General features: G+C 34.8%; 1 protein-coding gene across 1 annotated transcript in view; it reads right to left on the reverse strand.

The window, feature by feature from the left end:
- SWAP70 (Pleckstrin homology (PH) domain-containing protein) overlaps positions 1 to 24202 on the reverse strand; it is a 160636-nt gene that overhangs the window by 62827 nt on the left and 73607 nt on the right. Inside the window, exons 7-8 of the mRNA XM_089811779.1 lie at positions 6132 to 6360; positions 5049 to 5276 (exon numbers count right to left, since the gene is read on the reverse strand). Coding sequence (XP_089667905.1) covers positions 5049 to 5276; positions 6132 to 6360 — 457 coding nt within the window. The remainder of the gene's footprint in view (positions 1 to 5048; positions 5277 to 6131; positions 6361 to 24202) is intronic.

Below are 24202 nucleotides of genomic sequence, written 5' to 3' on the forward strand. Positions count from 1 at the left end.
CTACTTAGGGCTTATGTTGACTAATGTTGGACCTTGAGTTCAAATTAATCTTAGCCATTCATTGTAATTGAGCTCCCTATATAAAGGCTTGCTCACATCATTTGTAAAGAGAGTTATGTTGGAGCATTGTTTCCAAAGTCCTACCAAGATCCTTCTTTATTGATTGGTGTACATTTATGGTGGATATATATGATCATTTTGAAGTATTATGTGGTTCTTTGAATCTCTCACATGGATTCAGATTTAATTTCATGTTGATGTAGTTACTTGAATGAAAGTAATTGTGGATGTTTACTTGATTGACTCGACAAATCTAGGCCACTAGCCTCTTGCCAATTGTAACTATGCCTTGTGTGTTTAGCCGATGATTGAAAGCACTTAACTTCAATTAATATTTAATTTTTAGTTTGCATCCATTTGATGGGATTGGAGAGGAGATAATGATGTGAAAACCATTATAGAATTCCTTAGAAGCTTGCACTAGGTGGATGGAGTTATTGATTAAGCCACATCTAGTAGAGCCCAAGCCATCCATGATTCCTTGCATTAATAGTTAGGAGTAAAAGTACTTGAAGTTAGCACGTTTGAGTTACAGTTGAAGTGGAGAATTGAAAAATCAACAACAATATTTTATTTGCACTTTGTGAAGCCAAATTTTTAGAACTACAAGCAATCAATGTCCATTGAATGAATTGCTTAAGTCCCTTTGTGATCCTAGTAAATCACATTATTTGATTGAGCAAGTGTCCACAATTGAAGGAACATTGATGTAATCGCACGATCTTATGTTGCAAGATTAATGTGAGAGATGAACTTATATCAAGATAAGATAGATAAGATAAGATAATGATATTACTATCCAACAAGAGACCAACAAGGGTCTAAGGGACTAAAAGATACAATAGTACAGTGAAGAAAAGTAACCAGCAAGAACACCCAACAGTGACCGGATTAAAAAAAGTGCTACAAAAAGAGAAAAGAAACAACCTTAAGAAAGAGAGGACCATCAATCCTTTCTCAGTACAAAGAAATCCTGCACAAGAGAGGATTGAATAGTTGAGGTTTCCTCTCGAAACATTGGGTATTGCATCCTGTAAGTCATAGTGTAAAAAAACTAACATCAACAAGAAAGAGGTGAAATTCAAAGGCCTAACAAAAAGTCATGTAGTTATTGATGAGTTTAAAAACCCAAGATTTAAATTTGAAAATGAAGTGTATATGAAAGACTGAGGAAACCCCCATTTAAATATTGATGAGTTTAAAAACCCAAGACTTAACTGAAAAAATAAGGTATAATTGAAAGACCTAGGAAAAATGTTGGAGGTACTAATGAGTTTAAAAATCCAAGATTTAAATAATTAGGTGTAATTGAAAGACCCATAGTTTAAAGGAAACTATAGATTTCTCTCAGGATAATAGTACACGAGTTTTCCCTAAATTAAACAATGACCCACCTTTTTTTTTCAAATGTTTCCCAAGAAAACCCTAGATGGTGAAAACAAAGGTTGGTTGGTTCAAACTAGCACGCCCCAACACCAGTTTGCAACTAAACACGGTTAACCATGGATTTTCCCTTGGTAATGCTAATACGGAATTTGGTGATGTGATATTTGACCCTGCTTGTACTTTGGTCCAATCAAAATTGATTAGTTCATTACCTAAGTTTACCAATGTATATACAAACTACACTTTTTGAGTAACAAGCTAGGAATTATGACAATAAGTAGAGGTTTCAAAATGAATAGCTAAGGAATTGTCGTTATTTGGCTATTCATTTCAACATAAACAGATCTTCACATCTATGCGGACTTGATTTGACTTGTCCAAAATCCATCTAAGTCCTAGCACTCTAATGCATTTGACCTTAAGTGTGCCCTTACATAAAATCAACCTATGATCTTTCAAAATAGGCTCCACTAGTCAAGAATGCCTGATTTCTATCATTTTCCATCCCCCCATCCCCCTAATCCTTTCAGGCATTGAAGGTTGCAGAGATCCAAAAAAAATCTAAATGTGGAGTTGTGTTGTCCTTTTCATAAGTTCACTAATTTCCAAAATGTCAATAACTACCCCCTCCTGCATACTTGTAAAGTTTCTAATGCTCGCCAAATTGACAAAAAGAAAATTCTTCTAGGCTTTCAAGGTTCACAAATCTCTAACAAAGTTCACTGTAACCTAAATTTCCAACTAATAGATCATCATTAGGGCATTGGAAAGTTCACGAACTTGTTGAAATGTCAACAAGATAAAAATATCAAGTTCACAAATTTGCAAACTCACAAAAATGCAAACATAAGTTTCAAATTGGTCAAAATTATCAACACTTTGCAAAAACTACCAAAATAAGCAATCAACGAGTTCATTAAATTCTCGAAATGTCAACAAAGGTTTAATGTTGATATTAATAATCGAAGGTTTAATGTTGACATTAACAAAATCACTCAAACATTGCCAAGTTTCAGAATGATCAAAATTTCAATTTCAAATAGTCTCCAAACTTTCCAAAACATTGATAAAGATTGGTCCAACTCAAAAATGCTAACATTCACACTCATTCACTCTGCCTACCTCTTTGCAAGATCCAAGATATATTGACAGCCAAATTTAATGCCTACAATGCCCGATGGTACTTGCACATATTATAGGATGTCCATCTTGCAAATGTTATAAGATGCCCTTCACACCTAAACCAAAAAATGCGATTAATGATTGGAATGGTTGTGATAAGAGAAAAGAAGACCTCTACATGCCTCAAGGTATTGATGGATGCCTTGGAGGTAAGAAATTGTTTTCAAAGGTATGGGATTGTTGATAAATGGAAGCATGTGCAACATCTATAACTACAGATGGACATGTTTTTCCCTAATTATGCTTAGTGGTGCTACTGCTAACTGCTAAGTTATCTATATTTGCAAGGTTTCGACCATAGTTGCAAAAGTCATTTAGAGATTGATTGGCAAACCAAAGCATAAATGTTTTTGAAAAAATCATGAAAAAATAGTTTAAAAATGGATTTTCAAATAAATGTTAAAAATTGTCGGAAAAGAGAGAAAAACTATTTCTTTTTAAACTGATGGGCATTTCCATAGCATATAGCTATAAAGAGCAAATAAAACAGAATTTAACTCAAGAATTGTGAAAAAAATATTGTTGATTGCATAAGCAAATATTCAGTTAACTTTTTAAGAGGGCAGTCAACAAATAGTTTCCTAAGAGTGACATCAAATATTATCCAAGTCTATTAAGTACCTAAGAGCAAAATGAATTGCAGAAAATAGACTTTTACATTTAAATTCATATTGCTGATTACATAGACAAATACTAAGTCAATTTTTTAAGAGGGCTGTCACTAAATAGCTGTCTAAGTCTGAGATCAAATATTAGCCAACTCTGTGAAGCAACTGAGATCAAAACTTATCAGACTTTTTAAGAGGGCAGTCACCAAATAATTGTCTAAGTCTGAGATCAAATATTAGCCAAGTCTATGAAGTAGCTGAGATTAAAATTTATTGGACAGTGATATAGCTACTCTTAGGAAATTAGTAAAACTGGAAGCCATTTCAAAGAGATTCAAGACTTTAATTGTGATTGAGGCACGGAGTTAGATAGGGTTGGTTCAATATTTGAGAGATGTTATCAAATCATATTCTACAATTGTCATTATATTCGATAATGGCAATTGTTTTTGAAATAAAAAGCGATCAAAAACAAGGGGGTCGACCCTTACAACCAAAAAGCTGGTAACCAGCACATTACCAGCAGAGACCAACAGATCACATTAATGAAATAAACTAAAGTTCCATTTAACCACAGTAATACTTATGCATGTTACTAACCAGCATAATACTATGAACAAAACCATCTAAACTATAGTAGAAGTCAATTATGTCTATCATACTACGAAATTTCATCATAAAAACTGTTGGCATACCAGGCCAACCCAAGTCTGAGCAGCAGCTGGATACCAGCAAATCCATAAATAGCATATTAACATTAAAAAACTTGGATCCGAGGATCCCCTTAAACTGAAAAAAAACTTAATTCTCAGTTTTAAGTCCTCTACATGGGGTAGAATTCCACAAAATTGTTGAAGTAAAAGATTAACAAACCACTGGTTATTTTAGTGGAGATAAATGTTAATAGTAAAATTAGATATATTAATTAGATATGTTAATGGCAATTATTAAGTCCTTTACATGGGGTAGAATTCAACAAAATTCATTTGCTTAGTTGAAGTAAAAGATTAGCAAACCACTGGTTATTTTAGTGGAGATAAATGTTAATAGTAAAATTAGATATATTAATTAAAAATGAAAAATCGTATATAAATTGACTCTAGAGTTTTGCTTTCCTTATAATGAGCATTGCCTTTGTTGTCTACAACTGATATGAACAACTAGATTATGGTTGCCTTCGTTTATTTAACCACTGCACTTTAACCATACTATCTCAATCGTGTTTTCTTGATATATTCTCTTCCCCTTGTGTCACTGTCACTCTCGATCTGATATCAATGACAACAACAATCTCCTTGATATACTTTTGACATAAATGACAATATGCTCTAACAAACTTGTCCATACTCATGACATCAATCCACTTGACATCAATGACAATCTCCAACAATTTTCTCAAGCCATTAATGGGTAGTCCAATAGACAAACCTTTACTATACTATATCACATTAAAATCTTGACGGTGCTTCTTCAAAGTTCAAACATCCAAATGGAAGCAGCTTCAAAAGCAAACCTTCAAACTACAAGGCTGCCTTTACACATCTTACAAAACAACTTGGAATAGAATGGAAGCTGATCTATAAGCTGATAACAGAAAAGAAAGAAATCTACAGAATTTTTTGAGACTAACATGTTAACTCACAATGACATTAAAAACACAACAAATTAACCAATGTAATGATACAGCTAATTATGAAAAAAAAAAGATCTAATAGCACACCAGTGCACAAAGCCTTACATTATTCAGAATCCAGATTTTAAAATATTAAGTTGTACCAAGAAATTGACAAAGAACAAAATTAATTTCAGAACCTTCAAAGAAGCTTCTTGCAGTTTCTCATCCATCTCCCTGGATAAGCGTTGAATTTCTGCTATTGCAGCCTTTCTCTCTTTGTCCATGGTATGGGCCGCTGATGCTGCAGATTCTGCAGCTTCAGCAGTCTCAGATAACTTGTCAGCAATTTCCTTTATAGTTGAATCCCTTGCTCTAAGTTCCCGTGCCAATTGGTGCAGCTCTTCATCCTTCACTTTGAGAGTTTCCTGTTTGAGTAAATATATAATCAAAATGCATAGTCAAATGCCTTAAAAAATATGAATACATGCTATCATGAACTCAAATAGCATATTGATAATTCCATGTTGAGAGAACAATGTTATTAATAAAATCTAAAACTTCAAACTATAATCGATAGGAGCTGATGCACATCAAATTCTCAAAAGTGATACTATTCCATACATGCGGATAAACTATAATCCTTATCATGTGCAGATATAAACATAAATGAAGGCAAGATGCAATAGTATGGAAGTTTCAAACAGTAAACTAGAAAATCATCTATTAGATACCTTTGCAGACTAAAAGGCAACTTACTTGACATAGGGACCAATATTAATTGAATGATTAGGGTTTTATACTTTGCTACTTTGTGTATCCATTTAGTTTTCCTATTCAATCCAATTTACTATAGACAAGTACTTCATCCACTGGTGTACAAGTGCAGGTGTAATCTGTCTTTGAGAGTGCATTTTGATTGAGATATTTTCATTTTTATATATGAAATTTTCTTTCATGTATGTCGGTAACCACTAAGGGTATCAGAACTCTCTTTATGATTGTGCATTTATGGATGCCCGTACATCACATGTGGTGTCAAATCTCTCTTGCAGATTGGATGTGAGGGGTCACAAAGCAAAAATAGTGTAAAGCTGAAGCACTGGAGATGTTCAGCAGAAAATTATTCACAAGGTGAGAAATATTAAAATAAGAATGCAGCTATCGTGGCACATGATCGGGAGGGATTTGATGAGTTAGAAAAAATTCTAAAGGAAAAATGACTTTTACATGATAAAAGTTCAAAGTCAACTTTGAACACATCAAAAATAGGCATTATCTACCTTCATTACTGTCATATCATCCATATACCCATTGTTTGATTGATTTGTAACAGCACCCAGTGCTGCCTTCATAGAAATCTGCATTGCTGCTGATATCTCTTTTGCAGACTCCCTTGCAGTTGAATTAGCTGCAGCAACAACAGCTGCTACAGTTCCCAATTTGGAAGTCCCATTTCCACTCAAAGAGTTCACGGCATCCCTATGTGCCTTCAATACCAACTGTGATGCCCTTAACATGATAAAACAACATATGCATGTCAAGAAATAGTATACAACAAGGCAATGTGGAACTACAAGACAATAAAGGAAAAAAGTCAAAAACCAGTAATATAAATATAAATGACTATTATATACAATGAATCTAAGATTATGGATTCAAATTCAAAATGAAAATAAGTTCACTTCAAGGAAACATGATAGAAAATCCTTGGCAAATAGAAGAATGAAACTGTTAGAAGTCACCGCATAAAACAAATTACAATATAAAGAAGTGCCAATTTCTGTGACCTATTTCCATATCTCAAGTGTATGAATAGACGCTTCTTCTGATAAATATCATATAAACAGATGAATGCTTAAATTTGTGATTCAAACTATTACAAGAAAATGTTACTCATGTTTGCTGTAAAGTAAATTGGTTAATTTCAATTACCATAAACGGATGAAAGAATTAAAAGATTCAAATGGAACTAGGTAGTCAACCTAAGAAAATGGACACTTTTTGTTTATAATTCAAATTTTTACAAAGAAATGTTGCTCATGTTTGCTACAAATAAAACTGGTTAATTTGAATTACTTTAAGCTAATGAAGGCAGCCCACCTAGGAAATAGAAATTTTGTACTTTAAGTACAAATTGACCTTTCATTGAACCAAAAACAGAAATGGCATTCAGCCTTGCTACTTTAATTAAGACAGACTGTAGTTCCATTGATAACTCCAATGCTCTCAAGCACCAGGCCTTTCACTTGAGCAGGTTTAACCTTAAAGCAACTCCTTAGAAAATCATATAAATCTGATAGCCTTCTTGACTTGAAATGGCAATGTTTATGCTCGATTCCATGACAGTTCAATCTTAAGGCCATAATAGTTACTATTCTGATAAGAACTCAAAGCATATTATATTAGAAACATTGATATTTTTTATTGTTCGGTCCTTGCATGAGATAAGGGGATCTGAGAAAGCCTATCCTCTAAAAAATAGCATACATCTTTACAGCTTACAACAATCAATAAGCAAAATTGCAATTGAGTAGCATATTTATTAAAGACCAGCTTCGAGTTCAAACATCTAGGACATCATTCTACCAAGTCAAAAGAAGGGTCAAAATTCAAATCACATGGCACAGCAAATATCTTAATTCTCTCTGTGCTTCACTATAATTGACTTCTTTGACAAAAAACTTGGACAGGTGCAATGATGAAAAACTCAGATTTTCTACTTTTGGTATACAGAAATCTGCACCTTTCCTGCAATTAGACTATAACATTTATGAGTTAATTTTGATTATGCACTTGGCATTACTAAGGCAAGAGTAGTCATATGTTAATCCATTTTCCATGACTGCATTCTCTTCCGGTTTTAAAATCTTATACACTAAAAATTCTCCACTACCAAACTACAAGTTACAGTACGGGAGATTAACTGGAATCACACACAATAAAAATGAACAATATACAAAGAATACAATGAATAATATTTATATTGCACATATAATGTTTAATACACTGCTCACTACTACAAGGCAGAACTGTAACAAAATCAACACCCCTGCCCATGATATTGCATATGCTAATTTTAGGACCTTCAATTGAAAACAGTAGCATGTCTAACAGCTCATACTTTACTATTTGAACAGCACCACCCAAACTGACAACTAATCAACAACTTAGTGAAGTCATAACGATATTTATGTTCTTATATGTTAATAATAACACTTACACAACCACTATTCTAAACAAGCCCATTTGCATCCAACACAACCCAGATTGAAAATGCAAAGTAATGAGATGCGGAAAAGAAGCAAGAAAGCATTCCTAGATGAGATCAAAAAAAAATGTAATTCAATTTGTATAATGCATTTGCTGTACTACTTTGTACACAACAATCAGTTTCCAACATCTCTGCAACTGGCATGCCCCTCTGAATTTCTGTAGGAGCAAAGCAAGTACATACAATGAAATATCCCATCCCTGATCTTAATGTGCAACTTGTGAATTTTTCCAAATTTTGAATTTTGTTTTGTTTTCTTATTTTTGGATGTTTATGCTTTTTTTTTTTTTGCAATTTTGAATGGAACCAACAAATAATAAATGTTGGAAATAAAAATGCAATGAGTACATACAATAATGGGCACAATTTCAAACTTGATTTGGACCAATTGCAAGTTACAGACTAGATCAGTCAGATAACGATCTGGGTATTCTCATCACATGCCAAACTTATCACATTTAAACAAAATTTTACTAGCAAAAGACCACTTGGTCTGATCTGATTTTTTCTGGGTCTCATCTGCTCTTTCAGCTCTGATTCAGATCTGATCTGCCTTTTGCAGCCCCCTGAAAGCCTCACTCCCATATCTGAATTGCTGCAAACTGTTCCAGGAGTATACGGTTGGCTGTATATGTGAATGATACTGATGTATGGTGTCAAAATAGTTCATATCTGCTCCTTGTTCTAATATAAAAATGAAGCCCTGTCCACTTCACTGCTGCAAACTGAAAAAAGAATTATTCCTGTAGTATTCTCTATAAGAAAATAATACTTCAGACCTTTGGGAGATATTTCACTTGTGTAGGCCCTCTGAATTGCAAGGGTTTTTGCCCTTACAACATGCAAATTTCACCCTGTATGCCAGAGATTACCAGAGCTCTAAATACTGATTCCCAACTGTAAAATGATTACCAAGATGCTAAAATAAAAGCCTACGATGTTCTTTAATTCCTCCTCCAATGCAATCGTCACTATTAGGGTTGTATTTATTCTCCTCATATGTGGTATCAACTACAAGGCTCCTTTTTATTTTATTGTCTTTCTAGAAAAAGCCTTTTATCTCCCTACTAGGCATGCTCCTTGGAACTCCTAAAAATAGGAGTTTGGCTTTGAGTTCCTAAAATGCAGCATAAACTTCCCCAAAAATGGCCCTATTGATTGGCTAAGCCTAATTGTAATCATCTGCACCAAGGAAGGGGCCATTACAGTCCGCCCTCCCCAAAATTGAATGTCCTCAGGGAACCTCAACTGTGGATGTTGTAAAATCTGCTCACTGTCCCATTTAGCTTCCTCCACTAGCAGATCCTTCCACTTCACAAATACTCCCTAATGACTCTCCTCAAGCTCTCTCCTCAGCCTCTGCTCTCTAGTATCAATGATGGCGTCAAGGATAATAATCAACTTCCCCTCCTCACCCAGGGATGGCCATGTTGTAGGACCCATATTATGACCAGATGCCTTCATGAGGTGAGATAAATGAAAGACATTGTGCACCCTGCTGTTTGTCAGTAACTCTAACTCATAAACCAGCTCCCCAATATGCCTGAATCTTGAAGGGTTTACAAAACTATAGAATCATGGCTTGAGTTTGTGTGCAGTACTCTTCATTGGACTGGGCTGTCAATAGGGTTGTAACATCAAATACACCATGTCACCAACCTCAAAAGATCACTCAAACTCTCTTTTGATCTACATATTCTTATGTTGGTTCTATGTATTCTAAATATTCTCTTTTAAAGGGTTTGTTGGTTCCCAAAACCACAAATTGAAAATCCAAGAGCTTGCCAATTCTCCAATAGGATTACCCAATCAGTTCTGGCCAACGAATGGGAATGACTTCAATTTCCCCTACACTTTAGGCTTCGCTACACCTAGGCGGGTGATCTTTCACCTTAAACTCTAAGGCTTTTCTATAGTGAATTTAAACTTTGATGGTTTCTTTACGTTGGCAAAATCTTTAAAACTAGTTCGAGATGAAATTATATGAATGCTTTCAATATTTGTTTGTGAAATGAATGTTATTTGAATGGAAGAAATAATGGTTATGAATTATGGATATGAGGGAATATCGAACTTCAAGACTTTAGACGTTAACCCATTTTCTAAGCATAAAATGCAGACCAGTTCCTTATTCAACCTTGGGCAAATGGAGTCAAACTTCTTCAGATCCTTATGTACAACCCTAAGAGACAATATTATACCATCCGCTATTTTATGGGCTAAAACTTCAGTTGGCAACACATATCCTAGTCTAATTGAATTTGATATCTTCAGAAAACCAATTAGACAAAATTCCCATAGACAATATTTCGTATGCAAATTTTGATAATCAAGGATATGTATTAAAATCAAACTTCCTCACCATTAGCAGCAATTGATTTAAAATCAATAATCACAGAGGACAAATCTTAACAAAACATCTGAACTTCAATTTTCAAGACAAATAAGCAAATCAGGCCTCTTACATTTTATTTATAAAATGAATACAAATGGTCTTTACTTATTTACAATAACCAGCATATCCAAATTACAAATAATATTTTTATTCCTCCATTTTATAATAACTCCTTTACTGCTCCTTTTTCTATATTTTTCTGACTTAACTTGTATCGAATATGTCTTGTTCCTCATTTGCTTCACCTCTTTTATTTATATCTTCTTATTTGACGGACATGACTTTTAGAGTGAAATATTATATATCTTTAAAATAACACTTTATCTCCAGTTTTAATCACACCTCTTCATTAAATAAACTCCTTTTATAATTTTTCTTTAGCACACATCGTGCTAACTAAATTGAGTATAATATTATTTTTTGGTCATAGAATCATCGGGTTGAATGAAAAACTAGACCATGAGTTCGGATAAAACATCACTGCGCATGTCGAACCTTTTATAATTACCGCTTTTATGCAAGATTTCTTCCATATTTGAATGTTTTCATTAACGTGCACATAAAAACCTTCACTTCAACATCTTCGAGAATTTTTATCGTGGCTTCTTGAACTCGAGGATACTCTCGCACAAATATAACCACACCCAGAATCATGTGATATGGGTGCATACCTATTAGCAATTATCCTGCAAGTCATTCCTGACAACCATTTCAAAGTCTTTTATGCTTCGAAAGTATTCTCAATACATTGACACGACAACAGGCTATGAGTTCAAACATTGCATATGATTGTCTTGGAATAAAAGAACATTACAGTAATTTATATCAACTCAAGACTATAGAGATTATTCCCATTCTTAGCATAAGGATTTGGTCCCCAACAAAAAATTAACTCTAAAACTTCAATTCTTCTCTAAATGATGAAATGACACCAAAAAAGGTTCACAGCAACACGAGGGCCTCCTTCCAAAAATTGATCTCCCGACTGTAGTTTTGGCAAAGTGTTCAACACTGTTTTTGAATATCAATTATCCACCAAGATATCAAATTCTTGATATAAGCATAATCACGAACATTATCTTCCTTCTTGTTAGTATTTCTTCATTCTCAAAGTTGTGTTCCTATAGATCAGATTATATGATCTTTATGACTGTCCCAATCATCCTCAAGATTCAGAGCCATATACCAGACTATAAAATTTGGCCTCATGAATATGTCAAGTTACTTTAGTGGATATGGATCAAATGGGAAAAACATGTCAAGTCTTTCAATTTCAAATGCCTTCAATTCTTCTGTCCACAGCATTACTTAGCTCAAATGGAGGCCCAAAAGTTTGAAACTTTGGGCTCCATCAGAGCTCACAATAACTTGACTCCTCTAAAGATCCTTGGTGGTGGGCACCCTACTCTCTCCATACAACTAATCAAGTAGTTGGATGCTTCACACACATATAATACTCACATAAGTGTAGCCATTTAAACCCATGCCTTCTATTGCCCTACCATGTAAACTTTGAGATATCCCTCCACCCATTTTTTGACAGTTTTCATTTGCACATTAGTCTACGGGTGGTAAGTAGTATTTGAAGTATGATCTGTCCCACTAAGTCTAAATAACTCCTACGAAAAGTGACTCATAAATTTGTTGTCTAGATCACTAACTATACTCCATGGCAACCAGGATAGTTTGAATACCTCTCAAAAAAATAGATCAGCAACTTGTACTGCTATGAATGTGGTTTTGATTGCAAAGATTGTGCAAACTTTGTCAGCCTATCGATCACAACATTAATATAGTCCTACTCTAAGCTTTTGGTAAGCCCGTGATAAAATACATGGAAATACATTCCCACTTCCAATTAGAAATGGGTGGAGGCTATTGAAAACCTATTGGCAAGGAATGCTCTTACTTGTTTTGTTGATGAACAGGACACTCTCCAATATATTGTAGGACCTTAAACTTGAGACCCTTCCAAGTGAAGTGCTTGCTGATCTGCCTGTAAGTCTTGAAATACCATGGGTGTTGTAATGTACTAATCATAATTCGGCACTGAAAATGTAATGATAGCTGGACTCTAGCTTTTGGGTTAATGTTCCGCACTTTACAATCACAATTGCTTGACACCTAATCGACACTCTATCCACACACATGAATAGAAAGACACAATTGACACTCAGACATGCACTTGTATAACAAGAAACACTCGGCACGCGGCCTCCAGTACTAGGCACTTGGCAAAAATCAGCAATCAACACTTTATATTATATGAATATTTTTGGTGTCAATCTTCTTTAGACTATTCACAAGCTTGCAATATCTTATTTCAACTGATAGATATTAATCATGCCATTTTGGGTATCAATAAATCCTCAAAATTGATATGTGGTATTATGTCATGGCTTCACAAGTCAAAATAAAAAATGTGCACACAGATCCAACAAACAATAATATTATAATTTTAGTAACAAATCTTCAACAAAGTAAATATCTTTATTTCTGAGATAAAATCCAAATTTGTCTCCAAAGGAGACTTATTTCAACAATTAGATATTAATCATGCCACTATGGATTTTAATGAATGTTCAATATCAATCTGCAGCATTGTTTGATGGTTTCAGAACCAGCAATAACAAATGTGCACACAGATCCAATATTCAATACTATTATAATTTTATTGCCAGAGCTTCAACAAATTAGATATCTCTAAATCTGAGATAATTTCCAAATTTGTCTTGGAAGGAGACTTCACAAATTCACACGAACAGGCAAATAAGGGTGAGGAGTCACTCCCACAAAAACTGCAATTACAGACTAGGGAGGGCCATCCACCTCCAAAACTACATACAAGGAATCCACTTCCCAATTCCAACTGGAATTGCAAATACAAAGAGTTGAAATAACTGATCAATGATCAACACAATGCCTAGCTGCCCCCTTATTAAGACCTTGAAGTAGAGTCTAGAAGATTATTATGGGCCAGGCTGACATTGCTTTATAATATTTATTATTATTCATTATTTGGGCCCCCTTCTATAATTCAATTAATTGATTGAAGAAGTCTTTAAAATCAGAACCACTTAACTGATTAACATAATTAAATTATATCCAAATTGGGGACATCACAGGTGTCATGCCATGAGAGTATAATGGAAAGCTCTCAACGTTCTCCTCTTCATCTTTAATCCTACTAGGGAAATTATTCTATTGTAAATTATAATCTCATTCATAATGGGATACTTGGCATCATAAATTGTCCCATCAATGATGCCTAAGGTGCACTAGTCTTTGGCATACTCAACTGAAATCCACACTCCCCAATAAGTTGTAATCTCTTCAAGAGAGCATACATGTGGTCTCTTTGACAATACATCAGCAACAATATTCTTCTTCCATTTGAAATAAACAATATCAAAGTTGAAAGCCTATAACTTACTCACCCACTTATTGTTGAGGTTTCACACCATCGCCCCATTGCAAATGGGGACCCCCTCTTTTTTTCCCTTTAGCAAGTGGGAGTCATTGTCTAAGGTGGTTTTAGTTGGCAACATTTTAAAGTCTCCAAGGCTGAAGGCGATTGCAATTTTGGCTTGCTGGGAAGTAACATTTGTCTAGAGTTTGTGTAGGGGTTTTGATGTCCTTTTGAGGTATTTTCATAGCCTGTGTCCTGGTGGAAGGCTAGAGTTTTAGTCCAAGTGAGAAAGGTTTACATGCTTGGGAGATGGGAAAAGGATTATGAGCAAATTTGGAAAGTGATGGAAATCCTCTGATCCAAGGATTCCCTTCCCCCCCCCCCCCACCGTGGAAATCCTCATAACTCCAAGGTTTCCACCACCTATTTCTCCCCAAAATCTCAAGATTCGCCTTAGGGCATGTTGGTTCCCAAAACCACAAATTAGAATCCTACAAGTCTTGCCACTTGATGCTAGGATATCCAATTGGTTATGGCCAACTTGATAGGACCAATCAATTCGATTTGAGTCTTCTACACTTCTGGCTCTGCAAGGCCAATGCAAGTATACCTAATGTTGAACAAATCACTTAAGTCCAAGATAATTATAACAGATCCATTTGAATATGAATGCAATGAAAGAGTTTCCCAAATGGCAAGGATTTCAAAAAACTTTAAACTTACAAATATTGAATTAAGAATAACAAGTGAATATATAAATGTAAGGGTGTTTTAAATAAAGAATAATTATTATGGATTATTGCAACAAATGAAAATATCAATTCTTCAAAGAAAAGATGTGAAATAATCGCTAGCGTATGGATAATGATTCATGAATAATATAAAGACCAGTGCCAGAATTTAAAGGGCAAACAAAGTCAATATTATAAGTTATTACCTACAACTTTATAAAGTTCTATGCACCTTAATCATAAACAATTTAGTAATCAAGATGCGACGAATCAAATATATGGACATGATTTTAAAATAGTCTAGAATGTATTTTAACTCCTATGGTTGGGAGACAAACCAAACACAAATATAGGAACAATTAAATATTCCACTATATCTGTGATGTTTGATTTTTAAATGCTATAATTGACCTTGTCCACTTATCTACCATATAAATTATTTATAAAATTTAAAATAATTATAAAGGACACAACTTAATAATATTTCAACTCTAGAATTTAAAATAAATAATTATGCTTACAAAATATGCCAAAAATAAAAGCACACTAGAGACACTCCTTACGGATGATCCATCCAATGCAGTTTGACACCAAAATCGCATACAAATTTATTCAATCATCCAACATACATGAGCTTAGTTCAAAAATTCCATTTCTTTACCAATGAGAAAATAACATATCAATAGTGCATATAGTATAAGGTATGCAAAATTTTGGGAAGTATATATGAATTGTATATTGTGTCTCTTGTGGCATTTCATATTTATAACAAATGAAAAGGTGTGTAAGGGAATAGTCACATCCTTTCGGCACCAAATCCCCTTCATAATTGGAACTGCCCGATCACATAACATCACTAATTTTACAACTATAACAAACTTAAACATGACTTTATTTAAATAGATATAGCAAGCCATCGATTATTTCAGAGAAGAAAACATTAGGACTCTCATGCGGCAATAGAAACAATTAGTGGCTCGTCTCATAATCTTGAAATCATAACTATTCATTCTAGAGCTTTATCTTTTGTTCCTTCCGTGAGGATTCTTAAACCAAAATGTCCATAATTGAGCATATTGGGAATTCCATCTTTTTCATAAATCCTTTCTCCTTCGCACTTTGGTTTTGTAACATTTCCCTTCGAAAATCTCATCCTCTGTTTCCTGAACGCTCATGAGCCTGCAACAAAACAAAGAATTGTTAGATATGACTATTCACATTATGATTAGCGGTCTTGTGAAATAGGGGCACCAAAATCTCCATAGTCGTGGATGAAAGGAAAAACAGGAATCACGTCAAAACGCCAAAATCCCTTGAAAAACCATTCTCCGACATCTAAGAATAATGCTTTTTGAATTATCGGGTCAATGATTTCTATGCCATGGATGATGAAAACAATAGAAAGCCATAAGACGTGATCTAGAAAGATCTTCAGAAGTCCATAATATAATGGCACTCCAGGCTATTTTATCACCATCGCTATAGGCCCAATAGTATCTTGGTAATCATCGGAAAATAAACACAACATCTATTATATATAGTGATCACAACCATACTCATCTTCGAATATGATATATTAAAGAGCAATTACTATGCGATGACAATATGCCATCATACTGATGGCTCAAATATGATTTGGTTTGAAAAATCCAATCTTCACAATGCCTACAAACACTTTATACATGGCATAAGTTTGATTTGAATATTTGGTTAATGAATAGTATACAACAGCTTCATTTCTTTGAGACACCAATGGCTCCATTGACATGTACCAATATATGCTTTAGAAATTCATGACAGTTACTTCTCAGGGCTTGTTATAGCATCTACATACTTTCCATGTGGATATTAACCATTGTTCAATATATCCGACTTCCGACTAAATTATCAATGCCACAATGACTAATTTTTATATGGAAATATAATTGTTTCTACTGCAACCCTTATCAATGCCCGGTAAGGATCATTGTGTGTTGACACCACATACATGTCTTGTGCTTGTTGTATGGTACTCATGCAATCATATTATGAACTTGTCTTAATTGTGAGGCTGTGCTCAACAAAATCATCCCATTTCTTGTAGGTGTTGATAATAATATTCATCTCTATTGGAATGCATAACATAATAATTTAACATTCTTTCATTTTTTATCACTGGATTTAATCATTTTACTTCTTTGGTTGTCACTTCAAGCAATCCTTAACCACTGGACGTCAACACTTTGTTTTGGTAAATACCACTCTTCTAGTTGTAGCATCAAATCTTTTCGTGTTATGGCAGTCATCTCATCCTTGCCACCACTTCACTATAGCAGCAAGGTTTCATTACCTAATTCCCAAAATTTTGTTATGAAGATGTAGCTATAATAGGCAAATAACAATGGACTTGAGATAGAAGTTGAACATAGTCCACAATATCAAAATAGTTGATCAATTCACAAATCCTGCAAAGCTTTATACACATTAATCAAAGAGTGAAAACATTAAGGTTAGTGCATAGAATGGAACCCCTACAAATAAGTCTCCATCAGTGGCTCTTGTTGGGGACATATTAGAGTAACGTGACTCGTGGCGAGTCACGCGAGTCACACGAGTCCACGAGTTATGACCACCCTCCCGAGTCATAATGACCCATGACTCACGTGACTTGGCTCACCTTGACTCGGCCGCAGCAGGCACAAATTCGGCTAGTTACAATATTATTTTTTGCAAAGTTTTTTTTTTTTTTTAATTTTGTTCTTCCTCACTCTTATAACCCTAAAAGGGCTCCCATAACACTCTATTGTGAGAAGAAGAGAGAGAGAGAGAGAGAGAGAGAGGGGTAGAAAAAAATAGAGTTTCCTTGTTTTGCAACCAGCTGAAAGGAAGAGGAGAAAAGCTTGCATTTGTGACATTGGAGCTTGCATTTATATCATCAAGGAGTTTATAGGAGCTCTTCTCAACACTTCCCAAAGCATTTGAAAGAGGTAAGAGTTGATTTTTTAGATTTTAATGATTTTTTTCTCTATGTTTATGGGTTTTTTGCATGAATTTTTTTTGTTTGTTTATGAGTTTTTTTTTACTTTAGATCTTCATAAAATACAATGCTTAAATGGTAATATTTGGTCTAAAATGTCTTATTGCAGCAACCTTTACATTTTTCCTTACTCATAATGGCTCCTAAAAGTTAAAAAACCCAAGCACTCTAAAGGCAATAAACAAGATGAGTGTTGGAAGTTCACCATAGACTTTCCGGGTAGAACTAGAACTCAAACAAAATGCCTATTTTGCAAAACCACTAATAGTGGGGGGATAGATAGATTGAAATATCATATTGTTGGCATACGTGGTCATGACATTGAGCCTTGTAGACTTGCAACTGTTGAGGCTCAACGGATTTTTTATGTACCCTTGGAAAAATATGAACAAGAAAAGGAATTAAAAAAAAAACAATTAGAAGAGTTAGCTCAGATTGGTTCTAGTTCCCTTCCACGCTCATCTAGAAATGATTCTAAGTCAGTACGTTGTGTTGGAGAAGGTTCTTCTCTTTCCCCCTATCGTCCTAGTGCTTCTACTAGTTGTACCTTTTTTACATCTATGCCTTTCACTGCTGGTGGTGCTACTGCTACGGCTGCTGCCCCTTCTAGTAGTACTAGGCCTACTAGCTTTACCTTTCATCCTAGAGTCAGAAAATCAAAATCTAGATTGGACCATTTTTTTGTACTACATACCACTCCTGGTGCACAACCCTCACTTGAGAGCTTGGGCTGGAATAGGGAGGTACATGAAGCTGGAATAAAAGCAATTTGCAAGTTTTGATTTTTTTGCAACATTCCATTTATAGCAGCCAGGTACTTCAACTTCATTTATATTTGATTGTTTTACGTTTTAAGTTTTAAAATTTGAATTCAATTTTATCCTTTTAAGTTTTAACTTGATGTTCAAAATTTAAAATATGCTAATTAAAATGTTTGAGGAGATGAGACTTGAGTTGGAGGACCATAAAAATGAGTTGAGTGGCCCCCTCTTACTAGATATGGTTGAAGTGATGAAACTTGAGTTGGAGGACCATAAAAAAATTTGGAGCTAAAAAGGGTGTACTATTATGACGGATGGATGGACAAATACGAGGAATAGGACCCTCCTAAATTTTCTTGTTTCTAGTGGAGGTAATTCCTCATCCTCTACTTCTTGTCACTTGAAGTCTAAAATTTAATGTATTATTGAATAATGAAAATTTTGTTTTATTGACTATTGATTCTTGAATGATAATTATTTTGTTTAATTTTCACTTTCAGGATCCACCATGTTTTTGAGGTCTATAGATGCTTCCTCACATGTGAAAAATGCAAAATTCTTATGTGAGACTATTGAGGAGGTCATAAGGGAGGTGGGGGAAGACAATGTTGTCTAAGTGGTGAATGATAATGCAGCTAATTATGTTGCTGCAGGTAAAATTTTAACATCTAACTTTCTAAATTCTACTTCTAAAAAAATTGTTTTAGTTTTTCATTAAATTTTGAAAATTAAAAATTTTTTAATACATCAAAAAATTTCATTGTTTACTAACTAATTTAAAATTGTTGTAGAAAAACTTTTGATGTGAGAGACACCCAAAAATCTTTTGGACTCCATGTGCGGCCCATTGCATCGACCTCATGTTAAAGGATATTGGCAAGCTTGCATGGGTGAAATCATGTGTTACCAAGGCCAAAAATCTTTGTAAATTCATCTATAATCATGCCTTGGTCCTCAGCACTATGAGGCAATACACGAAGGGAAAGGAATTTGCTCGTTCTGGTATCACAAGATTTGCCTCTAATTTTATCACAATAAAATCCTTGCTAACTACAAGGTTAGATTTGAGGTGCATGTTTGTTGGTCCAGAATAGAGTTCCTCCTCCTTTGCCACCAGCCCTGCAAAGATAGATGCAACAAAATGCATTTATGATAAGGTTTTTGGGAGCCATGCTCGAAGATTGTGGAGGTAATTTAAATTTTAAATTTTAAAAGCTTAAATGTTAAAATTTTATAAACTAATTTATCTCATAAATATTTTTGTTTTATTTTCATTGTGTAACTTTGCAAAGTTTCATCATTCACTAAATTGTTTTTTTGTTTAATTGTTTTGTAAATCACTGAGCCCCTTGTAGCCCTCCTACGAGTTGTTGATGGCAAGAAGCCCTCTATGGGCTACATTTATGAGGGCATGGATAGGGTCAAGGAGGCTATCAAGGCCAAATATGTAGGAGTTGAGGAAAACTATGGCTCTATTTGGGACATAATTGATAGGAGATGGCAAAATCAGCTTCATAAGCCCATCCACGTAGCAGCCTATTACCTCAATCCAACATACCATTTCCATGACAATTTCAAAGCAGATGAGGAGGTTCTTAGTGGCCTATACACAGTGATATCAAAGATGTCCCCTAATCCCACAAATATATTGCTTGAGATGGATGCCTGTAATAATGCATCAGGGCCCATTTTTTCAATTCAAATTTGCAAAGAAGCTCATACAAAATTGCAGCCACGTAAAAATTGCAACTTAATCCTTATACAATCTAGTTTCTAAATTTCTAGCTTTAAACTTTAAAGTTCAAATTTTGAAATGAGACTAATATTTTTTTGTTTTCCTTTTTCCAAAATTTAGATAGATGGTGGCAAATGTTTGGGCCTTCAACCAAAAACGTTCAGCAAATCACCATCCGCATTTTGAGCCAGCCAAGTAGCACTTCTGGATGTGCGCGCAACTGGAGCATGTTTGAGCACATCCACTCGAAGAGGCATAACAAGTTATCTGCGGAGAAAATGAATAGGCTAGTCTTTGTGCATTACAACCTGCACATTAGGATCAGGGAGATTTTGGATGGTGACATCTCTCCGATTACTCTAGAGGAGGTTGATCCAGAGTCTGAGTGGATCACTGAGGCTACTGATCCTGTCTTTGATAATGAGAACCTACAGTGGCTTGACCAAGTAGATAGAGAGGGCCAGGCTGAGGTTGTGGCTATGGCAGCAGAGGACCAGAGAGCTAAAATTCTTCCTAGTGGCGCCTCACAGGCATTGGCAGAGCCAAAGACTACAGTTGATCCTAGAGGCACCTCAAAGGCTGATGCTATGGCTACTCAGAGATCTAGGACCTACCTTAGATGCCTTACTAAGAGGCATTTTACAGATTATACTAAGCCTGAGGTTAAAGCTGAGGTTGGGGATGAGGATGACGATGACGATGAGGACTCCAACTCCGACTAGGAGCCATAGCTATAGTCTTGTTTCAACTTTTTGTTTAACTTAATATATGATCAAAATTTGGAACATTTGATGATGATTATTGATTCATTGAATCTTTGATGTGTTGGATTTATCATTTCATAATACATATACATTTTGATGGGTTGCATGGATTTATCATTTTATATATGATTCTATGTTTTACTTTTATAATATTTCCTTCAGCTACTATTTAAACTTTAAACTTTAATTACTAGTAATATAGTATTTAGCAATTTACCTTTGTACTATTGTACTTATGTAATCGATGTATGTTTGACTTTTAAAGTTTTAAGTTTTAACTTTAAGCATGTGCATTATGATCAAATTATCTTCTATTTAATGATGTTATTGTGTCTTTACACTTTATTCAATAATGGGTGCATGGAATGTTCTTTAAATTCTAAAAAATCTCAAAATTTCGAGATTTTTTCACTTTGCCGAATCACCGCCAAGTCACCACCGAATCATTTCCGAGTCTGAGCTGGGTCACGAGTCAAGTTACCCTTGCCAAGTTCGAGCCAGGTCCAAGTCACGTTACTTTGGGACATATGCCCCTTGCGGGCATGATGAGACTCCATTTATCTCTAGGACAAGACCATGCATCCATGCTCAATATGATGCCAGGTGAAATTGGGTGGCCCCAGGCCCCCCAAAAAATGAACACTGCACCTTTCCTCTATCAAATACCCAATTATGACCATGTAACAATTTGAATGTCTTGAATATGATGTCATATCTTTTGTTAGTAAAATCTGATCCATTAGCAAATAAAAAACAATCATCAAATGACATATGCTTTTCTTTCATCAGTTGTTTAGGATTAGAATTTATCTTTTTGATTTATCCATAGGATCATTTGAGAAGAAATGAATTTCATTATTATTTAATCCAAACATCTGATCTCTTGCTTTAGTCATTTGGTCAGTATACATAGAAGAAGTTTTTTCAAAAGAATTATGAAAACTTAAAAGCATACATTGACAAATATCATTAGAGCTTTCAGGGATACTTACCTCAGTTTGTTGTTTATACTTCATACCTGTATCAAATGCATCATCCTTTATGGGCAATAATTACTACCTCTTCTTCATCAATGAAATCCTTGGCATCTGACTCTTGTTTAGCCTTTGATAGATCATCAAGTGCCAGGTGCTCTTTATTGAAAGAGAGATCCCTATGGTCATGCTTTTGATCAGTCACACAAGCATCTAGATAAATCTTCTCAGCTTGGATATCTTCTTGTGCATAATTCTCTCCACCTCTATTCTCAAAATGCATTTCATCTCTGCAATAAAACTTTGAAGGTAATCCATATTTAGAAGGTGTCACTTCACATATATCTTCTAAATGCATATCATGAATTGTGTCAACTTCACAATCATCATTAGGTATGTTATCATAGTGCTAATATATTTGATTGCATAAAGGATCTTCTTCAAACAATGGACTCAAGAATATAGAGTGCTCGGAGATATCTCTATGAGATCCTTCATCCAACAGTTCCTCCTGCTCATATATCACATGTTGTTCTACTTCATCTTCACAAAATATTATGTCCAAATTCTGTAATGATTCACTGCATAAGAGGTCTGAAATAATTTGGAAGTCCTTCTTGGATACATTTTCTTCTTCTTCATGTACGTTCACATTGTCTTTCAAATCTCCTGCTATACTTTGATGAGAATGCACAACTTCACCAAACATGTTATCCTTCTGAAAAACGTATGCCTTTTCTGGTTCATTGGTTTCATCCTCATGAAAGTAATATGGATTTGATAAGATGAATGAATTTTCTTGTTCATTGGATGTGTCATTGGACACATTTGTTGTCTCATTAATTTGCTTTTCTTTGTGTATTGGAAGAAAAATCTGACCACCTTTTTCAACATGCTTTTGATACTCCAGATCTAACAAGACTGAAATCTCCTCCACACTGAGAGAATCTTCTTCTCCAATTTTACATTCATTGGTATTTGCAGTCATAAGTCTCATCATGGATAGATTCTTTTTCAACTTGGCCCAAAACTTCTATACTTGAATCTAAAACATTTGATTCTTGTCTCTCTTTGGTATATATTTCTTATTTTCATCAACTTCTTCCAATATCTGAAAAAGAAGCTTCAAATCAAGGTCATATGGTAAGACTCCCAACTCACGAAATTTTCTTATGAGTTCCTTATGTGGAGGCATGATTGACACAAGGAGGGAAAGAAGAACTAGGGCCAGAGGCACACCTAGTAATCCAACCAACCTTGCAGAGTTAACACAATGGAAGAAAACACACATAGAGAACAGCACCACACAGAGAGAGAACAATATTCTTTTATTGATTCATCAAATGATCAGCATACGTGTCCATCTGTAAGGCCTTCTGGGTTACGGCCAAATACACAATACATTCCAGATCCAAGATCCAACTTCAAATTCGCACTTCTAGACACATATGCAACAAATTTTCTTCATCCTCCGAAATCTCTAAGTTCTACCCCCAAAATCTAAGCCTAAACACCCTTTTTATGCTTGCCAAAATGGCTTACAAAAGATTCTAAAACATTATAAAATAGAAAGGCCGACCCAAAGATGGTTTACACACATCCCAAGACAAGATCTTATCATAAAAGTCGTGATCGGAATTAATCCTGCAAGTCGGCTCCCATTAAGAAACAAAACACTGAAAACTCATCCAAAATGTTGACACTCAACATCAACAGGAACACTTGGCACATGAAGGATAGCTCGGCACACACTGTGGAACTCAACACACATTGCAGAGTGAGATGGGATAACACGCTAATCTGAATGTTAACATGACATGCAATAACTTCAACTCAGCTTATATTGCAAAATTACTGGCACTTGGCAATTGTTGCAACTCGGCAATGACTATATCTCGGCAACAACTGGCAGAATGAATACAAATGAGCAAGAATAACACGTCAACCTAGGATGCTCTTGCATCAATGATGTCTGATGGCACTTCTCGAAAAATGTTTACCATCCTTATGAATACATTAGCCAATGTCTCACCTTCATATCTTTCCAAATTGAAAAATGCATCAAAGGGGTGTATGTGTGCCTCCTCTATGGTGTAACATAGATCCCCTTGTTCAAATACAAATTCTCCATTGTACATGATCAAATCACTTCCTTCTGAGTCTTCTTTCTCAGAAGAGTCACTAATAATCTAGGTACTCACTTTTCTTTAAGTACCACTCAAAATTTCACAAAGATAGTAAAGTCGCCACCTCCTAATGGAGTTAATGAATTGTTGCCAAGAATTCTGAGTTCTT

This window comes from Cupressus sempervirens, chromosome 11 (assembly GCF_028749045.1).
Source record: "Cupressus sempervirens isolate cs-2001-9-10 chromosome 11, ASM2874904v1, whole genome shotgun sequence".
NCBI lineage: Eukaryota > Viridiplantae > Streptophyta > Pinopsida > Cupressales > Cupressaceae > Cupressus > Cupressus sempervirens.